General features: G+C 37.0%; 1 protein-coding gene across 3 annotated transcripts in view; it reads left to right on the forward strand.

Annotated features, from left to right (window-relative positions):
- LOC149556854 (Kelch repeat-containing F-box family protein) overlaps window positions 1–15,038 on the forward strand; it is a 111,585-nt gene that overhangs the window by 40,881 nt on the left and 55,666 nt on the right. Inside the window, exon 2 of one of the 3 annotated variants that reach the window (XM_089831443.1) lies at window positions 11,407–11,460. The exons of the other annotated variants lie outside the window; for them this stretch is intronic. Coding sequence (XP_089687569.1) covers window positions 11,407–11,460 — 54 coding nt within the window. The remainder of the gene's footprint in view (window positions 1–11,406; window positions 11,461–15,038) is intronic. 3 annotated transcript variants of the gene reach the window in all.

Raw genomic sequence — 15,038 nt, forward strand, 5'->3', positions numbered from 1 at the left:
CTCAGATTGCATAATAATTTCACTCTGTAAGTTGCACTTTGGGTTTTGGGGGGGAGGGAGGTATTGGAGTAAATGCGGCTTTATGCCACTTTTGTAGGCTTAAGTTATGCTTAGGTAGCCAACATTAGTTATTAGTTGCATTGCATTTAGTAATTTTTTTTTGTGCTTTTCATTTTTTGGTTAAGGTAGTTGTGTTGTCCTAACTGATTAGAATACTTGGGGGGGGGGGGGGGGGGGTGGTGAATCAGTAATCATCAGCCAAACAATCGACCTTTTCAACTTCTTAAACCTTTAAATGATAAACAACTTAGTAGCAACACATGAAAGTATTCAACATATGAAAATATCCACATATTTGACACAAGTATCTTGGTTACACAGAAACCCAACTTGGATCAAAACCGCAGTGGGTATTAGTACCCACAAATAATTTTACTTCTTTGAAGTATGTCCTGTTAGGAGGTATGAAGACATTGTTAGGTGCCATCGTGTTACAAGTAGCCTTGTTAAAGAACTTTGAACACTAGCTGAAGTGTCACCCTATCAAAGGATTTACAACAAGGACATGTTAGGATCCACCCAGTTAAGGGATTTCACCTATTGCAACTATTAAGGAATGACAAAAAGAATGATCTATGTAACATCACTACCTCTACCTGATCAGATCTACTTAAGCTCAAACTCACTTCTCAACTCACTTAACTTCTCCTTGGCTGGATAACACCTTGCACTACTTCACCGCACTTACTGAACCATGATCAACAAGACAAAACTATTCTTTTATTTGTTTATACTGGTTTTCCTTTTCCACCAACTTAACCAAACCTTAAACGTATTACTGTTAAGAAATTCAAATATCCCACTCAGATCCAACCGCCATAAGCCAATATCGTATGCTCTATAACACGTTTGCACAACTGCAACAACTAATTCATGGAATTTTGTGCTAGAGGTCAAACATGTTTTGACCAACCACTTGCTTCCTCTAGAATCTTCATCACACGTTCTTCTTGATCATTTTAATGCCAAATCATCACCTCCACATGTTTATCCATGTCACAAGATTACAACTGACTCACCTCAAGCATTGCAACCTCGTCACTAGTCACGAATCATCAGCCAACTAATTGTTTTGCCAATCATATTCCTTTTTGATGCCAAAGTTTATTTAAAGAACAACTTGAAGGTTTTGCCAATTCAGAAGGCAAGAACATGGTGCAAGCTACTTGAATTGGCACCGAAAAGGAATATGTCCAATCGTCTTAAATGAAAAGCACTTCAAAGGTAGTATCCCTCTGTACTTTCCACTTCCTCTCGGAAACCTCCTAGGAAGTAATACTTATGGTTCGTCTCTTTCTTTTTCTTTAGTTAAAATAAATTCATAACCATTAGAACCATAAATAGGTGAATTGTTTGAAACATCCCTTCCTCTTCTTGCAAGTGCAAGGGCCATAGATGCCTTAAATGCAACTTCTATCTTAGGCATACTATTGTCAAAATTACTCAACTCAAAAGTTGTTAACTTGCCTACTAATGAATCCAAAGTGACTGCACCAGTGCTTAAAGATCTAACCGCTTGAATAGATGAGACTCTAATGACATATTGAGGCAACAAGGTTCTAAGGATCTTACTTACCACATCATCTTCTGTTAGAGTTCCACCAACACCTCTAATAGTAGCAACAACATCTCGATTCTTTGACTGCACCGTTCAATATTCTTGTTCTCCATCATCCTCATTTCGTCAAACTTTACTTTTAGATTGTCTACCTTTACCTTCTGCATATGTAAGTCTCCTCCTTAGATTGTCTTTATGATGCAGGAGCATCTTGGGTGTAAGAGCAATTTTGCATCACCCAAAATATTTTTATTTTCAGCCTTTTCTATATTAATAAGGACTAGTAGATAGGGGGGTTGCTATTTCTGGGAATTTGCTCTTTTTAGTAAGTTTTTCATACGAGCTTAGAATGTTCTCATTTTCTACATGAAGTTTCATTTTAGAATTATAAGCCTACCATAAAAATCTCATTGCTCTAGCTTAAGTATCGGAGAAGTTATTGTGGATTTTTGGTGGAAAATTTTGGAGAAAAATCTTCAGGCTCACCGTTGGAGGCCTTAGAGTGCCTGGATGAGGTTTGAAAATTCGACATTCTGAGCTTGTAGATCAAGAGCTGGCATTTCCGAAAAGTGGATAGCTAATCGGAGCAACGGTTCGAGAGTTATGGCCTTCCAAAGTTGGGCTACTTGAAATTTCTAAAATAATTATCATAGATGTATTTGGTCGACTCTATATGTATTGTTAGGTTCTGTTGGCCCTAGGTGTTAAGTTTGAATGTCTAGAACTTTCTTGGGCAGCATAAAATTGTCTATTTAGGAAATACTTGAACATTGTCTAGGACAGCTCTGGGTGGTAGTTCATAGTTTAGTCTTGCAGATTATTGTAATGAAGGCACCCATGTGGGTTAGCGTATTGTACTTGTGAATTCTCTAATTCCACATTTGCGGCAATAATAAGAAGTCAATATTTTGTTCTCCCATTTGCTGCTGTTTCTTTGTTTTTGTTATGTGTTTATGGTATGAAGGGGAGCACCCTTCATCAAGTGGTATCAAAGCTAGAGTTCTTGAGTGTGTGGACAGATCGTCGATTATGAGGTAGTTCACATTAGGACTGTGATTTGGGCCGACTGTGTAGACAGATCGCCGATTGTGAGGTAGTTTGCACTAAGGTTTCAGCGAAAGCGTGAAAATGCCTCCACGAAGAGAGTGGCGAAAGAGCTGTAGGTGTTACACTTGAGGGTTTTAGAGCCCTCCAAAGACAAATGCAGGCATTGGAAGAACAAATGCGCAGAGGAATAAATCTTGCCGTAAAAGATGAAAGCGAGGATGAGGAAGAAGAAGAAAATGTCGAAGCAGAGAGTTCTAAACCCAGAGGAGGAGAGGCTTTTTAAGGCCATCTCCAAGATTGGAAAAAAGACCTAAGTTTGAGGTTCCGACATTTTTGGGAAATCTTAACCCAAAGGAGCTGATCAATTAGATCAATGAATTGGAGGAGTACTTTGAGTATGAAGATATTGAGGATCCTGATAAGGTCAAGTTTGCGAAGACGAAATTGAAGGGACATGCAAAGATCAGGTGGCAGGAGGTTCAGTTGGAGCGAAATAGAAAGGGAAAGGAAAAAATCACCAGATGGGATCGAATGATAGCTAAACTGAAGCGACAATTCATTCCCTCGGATTGTGGGTTTGATCTATTGAAGAAAATGCAAGGGTTGAATCAAGTGGGAAAATCTGTTTAAGAGTTTATTGAAGAGTTCTACCGAGTTCTCATTAGAACCGGCCATGCAGAAGCTGATAAGGAGAAAGTGGCCTGTTATCTTAATGGGTTAAGGCCAAGTATTCAGGACGAGTTGAGTTTGGTTCGAATGTATAACATTGAGGAGGCATACTAGTTTTCCCTAAGAGTTGAAAAGAAACTGAGTAATAAGTTTGACAACAAGAATAGTGGAAGAGGTTGCGGTGGAAGATCTGGCGGATGATCTTATGGTGGTCGTAATGATGATCAGAAGAACAAGGATGAGGCTGGAAGTAGCAATCAGAACCAGAGGGGAAACAATTCCAATTGTTTCCATTATCAGAACAATAGAGATCAGAGAGGAAGAGGCAGAGGACAAGGATCTGGAAGAGGAGGCTTTCGTGGGAAATGTTTTCACTGCGAAGAAGGACAGAGTATTTGAATGTTCCCAGAGCCAAGGAAGGACCGATCGAAGAACAAAAGGCCAGGCCAGAGTTGCACATGTTGATGAAGATGCTAGATCATCACATTCTGAAGATACCGAAAGAGGAGAAGTCCTAGTTAACAGCAGAGTCCTATTGAGTGGTGAGAATGAACTTGATCAAAGAAGGAGCTTGTTTCGCACAAGGTGTAGATGTGAAGATAAGTGTTGTGATGTGATCATTGATGGTGGAAGTACTGACAATTTGGTAGAAACGATGGTTGCAAAGTTGAAGCTGAAGAGACAGAAACACCCGTGTCCATACCGTATTGCTTGGGTGCAAGATGATCATAAAGTCATGGTCAATGAGTAGTGCTCAGTGAAGTTCAAGATTGGAAGCTACTAGGATGAGGTATTATGCGATATCATACCTATGGACATATGTCTTTTGTTGTTGGGTAGGCCGTGGCAGTTTGACAGACATGTTGTACATGTTGGGCGAGCAAATACTTACACTCTGACCAAGGATGGAGTGAAGCATAAGATGAAGCTGTTGAAAGAGAAAGAAGAAAAGGTATGCAGTGCTGCCAAAATATGTTTTGTTGATGGAAAAGAGTTTCTCAAAGGTATGAAGCGTGAGCATATGTGTTTTGCTATAATTCCAAAAGATAGTAAAGAAGAAGTAGAGGAGGTACTTGCAGAAGTTGCATATATGTTGGGAGAGTTTTCTAATATTGTATCGGATAATGTACTTGATGGATTGCTCCCAATGGGGAAGATCATTCACTACATGGATTTGGTTCTAGGAGCCAATTTGCCAAACAAGGCAGCGCATAGAATGACACTAGCAAAAAGTGAAGAGTTGAACAGACAAGTTCGTGGGTTGTTGCAAAAGGGGTTGATTCGAGAGTGTTTGAGTCCATGTGCTGTACCAGCCATATTAGCCCCAAAGAAGAATGGAGAATGGAGGATGTGCACAGATTCTCGCGTTATCAACAAGATCACAATCAAGTACAGATTTCCATTGCTAAGGATGGATGATATTATGGATTGTTTGAGTGGAGCTGAGTATTTCACAAAGATAAATCTGAAGAGTGGGTACCATTAGATTCGTATTAGAGAAGGTGATGAGTGGAAGACTACTTTCAAGACAAAGGACTATACTAGTAGTTAGTCATGCCTTTTCGACTAACCAATGCACTGAGTACTTTCATGCGGCTCATGAATGAGGTATTGAAGGAGTTTCTGGGTAAGTTTGTCATTGTTTACTTAGATGATATTATGATCTTTAGTAAGACATTGGAAGAGCATTTGATTCATATTCGCAAGCTGTTTGATAAGTTGAGGGAAGAAAAGTTATTGATAAACTTGAAGAAGTGCAGTTTTGTAAAGGAGTTGGTGTACTTGGGATTTGTAGTTTCAGCAGAAGGTCTGAAAATGGATCCGAAGAAAGTGAAAGGCTATCCTTGAATGACCTACTCCAAGGAGAGCGACAGAGGTAAGATCTTTTCATGGACTGGCTAGTTTTTTAAGAAAGTTCATAAGAGGTTTTAGCAGTATTTGTGAACCCTTGACTGAAACAATGAGAGAGGATAGGAAAGAATTTAAGTGGACTGTAGGAGTAGATAAGAGTTCTAATCTGTTGAAACAGAACGTTACTGAGCAGCCTATTGTAGCACTTCTAGATTTTAACAAGGTGTTTCAAGTAGATTGTGATGCTAGTGGTACTGCAATAGGAGCTGTTTTGAGCCAAGAAGGTAGACCCATTGCTTATTTTAGTGAGAAATTGAATGATGCAAAAAAAAAAAATTCCGTTTATGATTAGGAATTTTATGCTATAGTTCAAGCATTGAAGAAGTGGAGACACTATCTTCTTCCTAAGGAGTTTGTTTTGTATACTGATCGTTAAGCTTTGCAATATTTGAATAGTCAAGTAAAATTAAACTAAAGACATTTGAAGTGGGTTGAGTTTTTGCAGAGTTATACATTTGTTTTCAAATACAGGAGTGGGAAGTCTAACAAAGTTGCAGATGCCCTTAGTAGAAGAAAACTTTTGCTGACAGAAATGCAGAAAGAGGAGGTTTGGTTCAAGAAACTCAGTACTTTGTATCCAGATAATCCTGATTTTGGTGAAGCATGGAAGGCTTGGACAGAATTTGTTACACTTGACAGGACAAAGTGGTTGGATTTCATGATCCAAGATAATATGTTGTTCAAAGGAAGCCAATTGTGCATCCCTAGAAGTTCAACGAAAGAGAATCTCATCAAGGAGAAGCATAGTGGAGGATTGGTGGGACATTTTGGCAGAGATAAAACCATAGCTTTGGTTGCTGAGAATTATTACTGGCCATAGTTGCAACAAGATGTGAAGAAGTTTGTACAGAGTTGCAGAGTATGTCAGATGGCGAAAGGAGTGAAGCAGAATACAAGGTTTTATCAACCATTACCTGTACTAGAGAAGCCGTGGGAGGATGTTAGCATGGATTTTGTTCTTGGATTACCAAGGACATAGTGAGGTCATGATGAGGAGCAATCACAATAATGACAATCAAATAATAAATTATACAATTTAAAAAGGAACCATATGGCAGACTCCTAGCACTTCTTAATCTTGAACTAGGGCTTTCTCAATCACTTGATTACACACACTTCCAATCCCAACTAACAATGAATTCACCTTCACATGTACATTGTTTAATGTCTCCAATCAGCAAATAAACCCCTTGTTTGGACAGAATCCCTATCTTGTTTAATTCTGCAGGTGCTTGGTTAGTAATATATCATACATGTTAGAATAACTCTTTCCATGAGTATCAGGCCTTCATCCTCATGGAAAGATCTTCATTTCCTTTAAAACCTACTGCAGCAAATAAATAATTAAAAGAAATCTACTGGTTCTGCAACAAGCGTAACAACAAACCTATAATAACATGAAACTTATCAACAAAGTACTTGGAATGATGAAGGAAACCTTATTAATGCACTTGTAGAGCCAACCAATCGGTTTGCAAATCTCAATATGGAATTTGAGTTGCAGAATATCTAAGTTTTAATATTGCTGTTCACCAGTCTATACATACCAATCTTTCAATATTTTTCCCTCCTCTTTACATTAGAGACTCTTTCCAATTTATAAGATACCCTATAATAACTGACTCCAACCAACTATCATCGTTGAGTTGGGTATTTTCAAATTATTACAACCTAAACTTCCCTCTAAACCAACCGTTACCTTTTTTTATTTAATGTTTGAACTTGAAAAACCATACAATGGTTTTATTAAACATTAAACTCTTTCCTATACCTAAACCTATCTTGAAGACCTAATATTATTTTAGCATCATGATAGGTTCCAAGACTGCCCAATTGATTTGATGACCTTGTTTATACATTCCTTCCTTCTGATTTGTTTTGAGGATCTTCGTGGTCTTTATAATCTTCAACTGTGGCTTGAACATTTGAGGTGCTTCTGCACCAAGTCATGATTATATTTTTGTGGTGGTTGGCAGGTTTTCAAAGATGACACATTTTATTCCTTGCAAGAAGACTAGTGATGTTCATGTGGCAGAATTGTTTTTCAGAGAAGTGGTGAGACTACATGGTCTGCCAAAGAGGATAGTTTTAGATTGAGATACCAAATTTGTTAGGTATTTCTGGCGTACATTGTGGAAGAAATTGAAGACGGAGTTGAAGTTCAGTTCATCACATCATCTACAGATTGATGGATAGATAAAAGTTGTGAATCGTAGTTTAGGAAATTTGTTGAGATGTTTGATTGGAGACAAACCAAAAGGATGGGATCTGATTTTACCTCAGGCAGAATTTGCATATAATAATTCTGTAAACAGGAGTATCGGTAAATCACCATTCCAGATTGTATATGGGAGTAGTCCCAGAAATGCTTCTGAATTGTGATAGTTGGATAAAGGAGACATAAGTAGTGCTGAAGCAGAAGAATTTGCTGAACATTTGAAGAACATCCATGAAGAGGTGAGGAAGCACATTATAAAGATGAATACATAGTATAAGACTAAGGCAGATGTGAAAAGGAGGTATAAGGAATTTCAGATTGGAGATGAAAACGTGGTTCTTTTGAGAAAGGAGCATTTTTCAGTGGGTACATATAATAAGTTGAAGATGAAGAAGTTTGGACCGTGCAAGATAGTGAAAAGACACTATTCTGAAAATGCTTATGAAGTGGAGTTGCTTGCTGAATTGAATATTCACTAGTATTTAATATTTCAGATTTGACAGAGTATTATGAAGGAGGTGATGTAGATGAAGTTGCAAAAGCGCAGTGGAGTATTCCAGTAGCTAGTTCAGCTACAAAAGAGATTGAGGAGATACTAGGACAGTTGTGTTGGCAAAAGTACCAAGAACAAAACTTATGAGGAATACTTGGTCAAATGGAAAGGGAGGCCAGTAGAGGATTCATCATAGTTAGCAAAGGAGGAGGTTAACTGTCTTGGTTTTCCTGTAAACACTTGAGATGTGATAGAGTCACTTCTCAAATTACCTCGGGTGTCTGATGCAAGAGCATCCTGGGTGTAAGAGCAATCTTGCATGACCCAAAAATATTTTTATTTTCAGCCTTTTCTATTTTAATAAGGACTAGTCGATAGTGGGGTTGCTATTTCTAGGAACTTGCTATTTTTAGTAAGTTTGTCATACAAGCTCAAAATGTCCTCATTTTCTACATGAAGGTTCATTTTAGAATTATAAACCTACCATGAAAATCTCATTGCTCCAGCTTAAGTATCGGAGAAGTTATTGCAGATTTTCGGTGGAAAATTTTGGGGAAAAATCTTCAGCTCACCATTGGAGGCCTTAGAGTGCTCGGATGAGGTCCGAAAACTCGACGGAAGGTCTGTTATGTGTTTATGGTATTATTGGGAGCACCCTTCATCACTTTACTTTCTACCACATGTCATGAGCGGCCTCAAGGTCTTGGACATCTATGTATTCTACATTTGAAAGAGTACTTGCTATAGTATTCATACTAGTTGTGTGTTTGTGTTGTATCCTCAATTGTTCTACATCAAGAGTTCCAACAGGAGCAACATATTGTGTGACTACATGATTCCAATACTGCTCTCTCATTCCTTTGAGATAGAGCTTCATCCTCCCACACCATACTGTGTAGTTTCCTTTGGTGAACTTAGGAGCTTCCTTGTTCATCATCTTGGATCTTTCCCTCAAGCTGTTAAGCCTTTACCACAACAGAGGATCATAACTTTGATACCAATTGTTTGTCCCGAGTGATTAGATTATTGGGGGGCAGTGAATCGGTAATCAACCAAACAGTCAACCTTTTCAACTTATTGAACCTTTAATCGATAAAAAACTTAATAGAAGCACATGAAAGCATTCAACACATGAAAAAATCCACACATTTGACACAAATATTCCGGTACATGGAAACCCAACTTGGATGAAAAGCACTTTGGGATTCATACCCACAAATAATTGTACTCTTTTGAAGTACGCCATGTTAGGAGCTTAGCCCTGTTAGGAGTTACAAAGACACTGTTAGGTGCCACCCTATTAGGGGATTTACCTCTAGCCTTGTTAGGAGCTTTACATTGTTAGGGGTAGCATTATTAAAGGACTTTGAACACTAGCTAAAGTGTCACCCTGTCAAAGGATTTACAACAAGGACCTGTTAAGATCCACCCGGTTAAGGGATTTCACCTATTGCCTATTAGAGAATGACATGAAGAATGATTTGTGTAACAACACTACCTCTACTTGATTAGATCCGCTTAATCCCAAACTCACTTCTCAACTCACTTAACTTCTTCCTAGCTAGATCACACCTTGCACTTCTTCACCACACTTATTGGACCACAATCAACAACACAAAATTCTTTTTCTTTCACATGTTTATATTGGTTTGCCTTTTCCACTGGGTTAACCAAACCCTAAATGTATTATTGTTTTGAAATTCAAATATCTCACTCAGATCCAATTGCTAGAAGACAATATCTTATGCTCTATAACACTTTTATATGACCACACCAGCTAATTCATGGAATTCTGTGTGAGAGGTCAAACACGTTTTGACCAACCACTTGCTTCCTCTATAATCTTCTTCACACATTATTCTTGATCATTGTAATGCCAAGTCATCACCTCCACATGTTTATCCACATCACTAGATTACAATTGATTCACCCCAAGTCACTACAACCTTGTCACCGGTTGCCAATCATCCGCTGATTAACTGTTACTCAAGAACTCATTCTTCTTCAACCTGTTCATCAAACCTTTACAACTTCAGCGGTCATCTTTCCATCTTGGGAATGCTTTACCTATAATGATAATGAGTTGCTATTGTAACAACATCAACCTTATCGACTTCTTCATATCATCCTTGCGACTGCTTTACTTCATTCAACATAGATTTGACATTGTAATCAAATCACTTATTGCTTGTCACTAACTGTTCTAGTAGTTGCACTATGTATTCACCAATCAACTTACTCTTTACTTCAGTAGTAGCGATCGCTATATACTCTTCAAGAGACATCTGCAATGCTCTCTGACAATCACACTTTATTCTCTCCTTGTTGCATCATTAGCTTTTGATTGAACTACACTATTGGTCTACCTTCTTGACTTAGCACTACTCAAATTGTACTTCCACTTGAATCACAAACAGTTTGCAATATTCTAGTAAAAAACTTGGCATTGTTAATGTTGGCTATTCTGTGACACATCCCCTTGCTTGTTAGACATTTATTTAAAGAGATGCCTTGGAGATGCAGGGGTGGGTACAAAATGTCTATCCCTGCCTTGTGTTTTGAAAAATGTAGATAAATGGGACAAGGGATGCCTCCTTTACAAGGAGTATGTCTCATGAACACATCCACCATTTCGGTATACTAGGCGATTACCAAGCCATCTTGGGGACATCTCGACATCCCCTATGGCTAAAGACGCTAAACCAAAACAAACACTAAGGTTTTTGAACATGCCACATCATTTCCATATCATGCTTTCTCTTTGCATTTTTCCATTTTGGAAGACTCAATCGTTTTGGTAGCGTCATACACAATAGGGACTTTTAGCAGCTTTTCAGCACATTAGGCAGTTTCTTGCAGTTAAACTCTCATTAATATCAGCACACTATTCACTTGCCTTCATTTTCAAAAATCTACAGCAATCTTGTACAGTTACAAGCAGATTTTTGTGTCATTTGTCTCCATATTTAGTTTCAGTACACTGGCAGTTTAGGAAGTTGATGAGACTGACACACCACATTACTCGACTTGATGCTGGGAATATTTCACTTGAGACTTTTTACTTGCAAGGAAGAGGTAAAGGTTATTGAAAAGAAACAAGAAATCTTCAAGTTGGAACAAGAAATTTTCATGTTTCAATTATTTATTTCAATCTTAAATTTTATTTATTTATTTTAAATTTATGTTGTTCAGTTGACAATAGTCATGTAATGATAAAAGTGTAAACCACAAACAGCACTCTAATTCTGTTATTTATCACTGTAAACACTGGATTTCCCTCCTTACAATTTATTTGATCATCTTCTTCACTTGCCTCCATTTTCAAGCATCTACAGAAATCTTGTACAGTTATAAGCAGATTTTTGTGTCTTTTGTCTCCGTATTTAGTTTCTGTACTATAAGTATATGGCACTGGCAGTTTAAGAAGTTGATGAGAGTGACACACCACAGAACTCGACTTGATGCTGGGAATTTCACTTGAGACTTTTTGCTTCCAAAGAAGAGGTAAAGTTTATTGGAAAGAAACAAGAAATCTTCGTGTTGCAACAAGAAATTTTCATGTTTCAATTTTTTATTTTATTTTAAGTTACATTGTTCAGTTTTCAATATTCATGTAATGATTAAACCGTGAAACACAAACAGCACTCAAATTCTCTTATTTATCACTGTAAACCATGGATTTCCCTTGTTACAATTTGTTTGATCATCTTCTGGATGCAAATAAATTTGTTTTCATGGTTTGACTCAATAGGACAGTCATAAATCTCCCATGATAACAATTCAATGCTGTCTTTGATTGCAAATTCCAGATGAAATGAAAAATAAATCAGAATTGGTTGAGATTATGGCAATTTAATGTTAACTTGAGACCTTCAAGTTTTGACCTTAATGTTGCACCTTATATTGGAATTGTTTTCTATTGACACTTGAGAATTTTGCTAAGTTTATATTGACAACTGACCTAAAAACCACAGTATGCTGTTTTCATATTGTTTCAATAGCTGATAGCTGAGACTTTATCATTTTGAAACTAAAATGTTTGCTGTACTTGTTTTGTATATTATATTTTTATTTTATGTTGCACCACTTTCCATAGTAAAATTGGATACATTCAATGTTAATACTGATTTTGATTTGGAGAATAAATTTAATGAGGAACTACTTGACTGTCATATGCAAATCCTAAGCAACCACAAATAGTCCAGTTGCAACTGTATTGCAGTCTGATTGCCTTTAGAGTTGTTGGAATAGAATGTTATCATCTTCCGGATGTGAATAAATTTGTTTTCATGGTTTGACCCAATAGGACAGTCATTAAAGTCCCATGATAACATTTAATGCTGTCTTTGATTGTCAAATCCAGATGAAATGGAAAAAATCCAGAACTGGTTGAAATTATGGCAATTTAATGCTAATTTGAGACCTTCAAGTTTTGACCTTAATGTTGCACCTTATAATGGAATTGTTTTCCATTTTACCTGAAAATATTGCTAAGTTTCATATTGACAACTGAAGGAAACCTAGAAACCATAGTATACCATTTTCAAATTGTTTCAATAGCTGACAGCTGAGACTTTATCATTTTGAAACTTAAATGTTTGCTGTACTTGTTTTGTATATTATATTGTTATTTTATGTTGCATCACTTTCCTTAGTAAAGTTGGATATATTCAATGTTAATACTGATTTTGATTTGGAGAATAATTTTTATGAGGAGTCAGTTGACAGCCGTATGCAAATCCTAAGCAACCACAAATAGTCCAGTTGCAACTGTATTGCAATCTGATTGTCTTTAGAGTTGTTGGAACAGAACGCTAAAGGGTCATTTTTATGAACAAAAATTCTTTGCAATAGTCTCCAATGATACTTGAAGTTGACACAAATAGAGTATCTAATTCAGGAAAAAGTTGGAAATGGAAATGGAATATTTGCCTAGAGGGTTGGAATGGCAGCATTACTATGGTTAATGCTCATTATTTTGCACTCTCTTGGTAAAGGGGTTAGGCTTTGTGAAAAAACTCACACTTGAAATGAGGGTTGAGATCATCAAGTTATTTTATGTGAAATTTTGCACCGACAGTTTCCAGTACACCACATGATTTAGGTAGCCACTTTCATTTTTTGTCATTTGAGGTGAGTGAAGTGGCACTAAGAAGGAAACAGAATATAAGTTCATCCTCATTGAACCCAATCACATGTATGCTCATTGTGAATGGAAGGGGAGTTCTAGACAATACCATTGCCAATTTCTATTTTGCTCACCACATTTTTTCCATTTCAATCTCCTTTGTATAAGGAAATGCTTGACAAGGTAATAAGAGTTGGTCAAGCTTATGTGGGTCCCAATGGGACTATATCGAGGGCCACTCTGTGATGTCCCCTCTTTTAGGTTAGGACTGAATGCTATACCCTGCAACAAATTGTTAGTACAATATCAAAATTTGCATGTAAAATATATCAGAAACCTTGAATTAGTAAATATTAATCTAAAATTCTACCCAAACTACCCCTCCTAATCCCTTGGGAGAGATCTTTCTCAAACCACCTAACCCTCTGATGAGAACTATATCTTGATTAGATGATTATCATTAAAAGACCATCTTCCTTAGGCCTCTTTGGGATCTCTGGAAACATTACTTGGTAGAGATCCCACCTCTTCCAAGTCTCTTATCTTTGACATTTGCATATGACTGACCACTACAATATATATATTGTCTCTAAGAGATTTTCTACAAATCTCTCTCTAGGATTCCAATTTGGAATCCTGACATTCGATTACGAATGCCCTCTAGTCTTTGAGTTCTCTTTGTAAAAACTCGACATTCATTTAGAATGCCCTCTATCAAGTTTAACTTGATTTCTATGAGAACTAGAAGGTTCTTATCTCAATCCTTGATCTTGATAATCTTATCTACCAATCGATTCATATTTATCTCTGGTTCCTTTTAGTTTTAATTTTACTTTATAGTTCTTCGTATAATTTCATTGTGTATAGATTTTTGACTGTGTATTATCTATTAAGATTGATATGTGATGATATCTCTAACACTATCAATAGCTATTGTTTGGTAACCTTTCGCAATTCTAGATGGTACGGTATGCCAAGAATATCTAACTTAACTCCTCATGATTTTCTTATAATATCTCCTTCATATTGTGCACTTTATATACACCATAGTCACAAGTATTTGGTCTGGCAACGTCATGCATATCAGAACAATGTTCAGTTTTTTTGGTTGTATCCCAAATAGACTTTCTTTCCATTAGTCATCTTCTTAAATAATGAATGGCTTCTCAATGGGTTTAAGTTACTTCAATGTTTGATCCTATTTGATATCCTTCCTATGTAGTTTATGATGTTCATAGCCATTTCATTCTCCTTTCACATATGTTTCTTTGTAGTTATCGTTCTTCCCTATCGTCGTTGCATATCCCTATTATTGTTTCCTGATATCGAATGTGTTTTTATGTAGCGTAGTTATGACCTGCTATAGTGACAAGGCTCCTATGTGCGTCATGCAAGTTTGGTGTGCATGAAATCTCAAACTATCTTCTCTTCTCTACTCGCTATTGTGATTATAATAAGTTTTTTTGTTTGGAGTTTTGATTCTATATTTTTGTTCCCATGTTCGATGCCTGAGTCTATTCCGGACAATATATGTATTTCCCGTGGATAGGTATGTTTTGCTATTTATTAAAAATCAATATAAATTTCTCTTTCAACTTTAGCATCCACATCCTCTTCTTGATCTTCTGATGGTCTCGTGCTTGTATGCCATTTAGCCTTTTTCTCCCGGGAATTCTCTATCATGTGTGGCCTTCCTCTATGCCTCCTATTCCTTTGCTGCTTATGTTTATCTGTGAGTATCTTCTTTATTTTGATGATTCCTCCTCCACAGATCAATCCGCCTAGTTGATTCTCTACCAACGTAAGATGATGACTAGTACTCGATAGTCCTTTTGCTCCTTCCCGTCTTGTGTTTTTCTCTGTCTATTCCCTGGTTGATTGTTTCCTTCCTTAGCCGCCCTTACTCTTATATGAGTGTTTTCCAAGTGATGTTCAATGGTCTCTCACCTAGGTC

The sequence above is a fragment of the Cupressus sempervirens genome, chromosome 5, assembly GCF_028749045.1.
Source record: "Cupressus sempervirens isolate cs-2001-9-10 chromosome 5, ASM2874904v1, whole genome shotgun sequence".
Taxonomy (NCBI): Eukaryota; Viridiplantae; Streptophyta; class Pinopsida; order Cupressales; family Cupressaceae; genus Cupressus; species Cupressus sempervirens.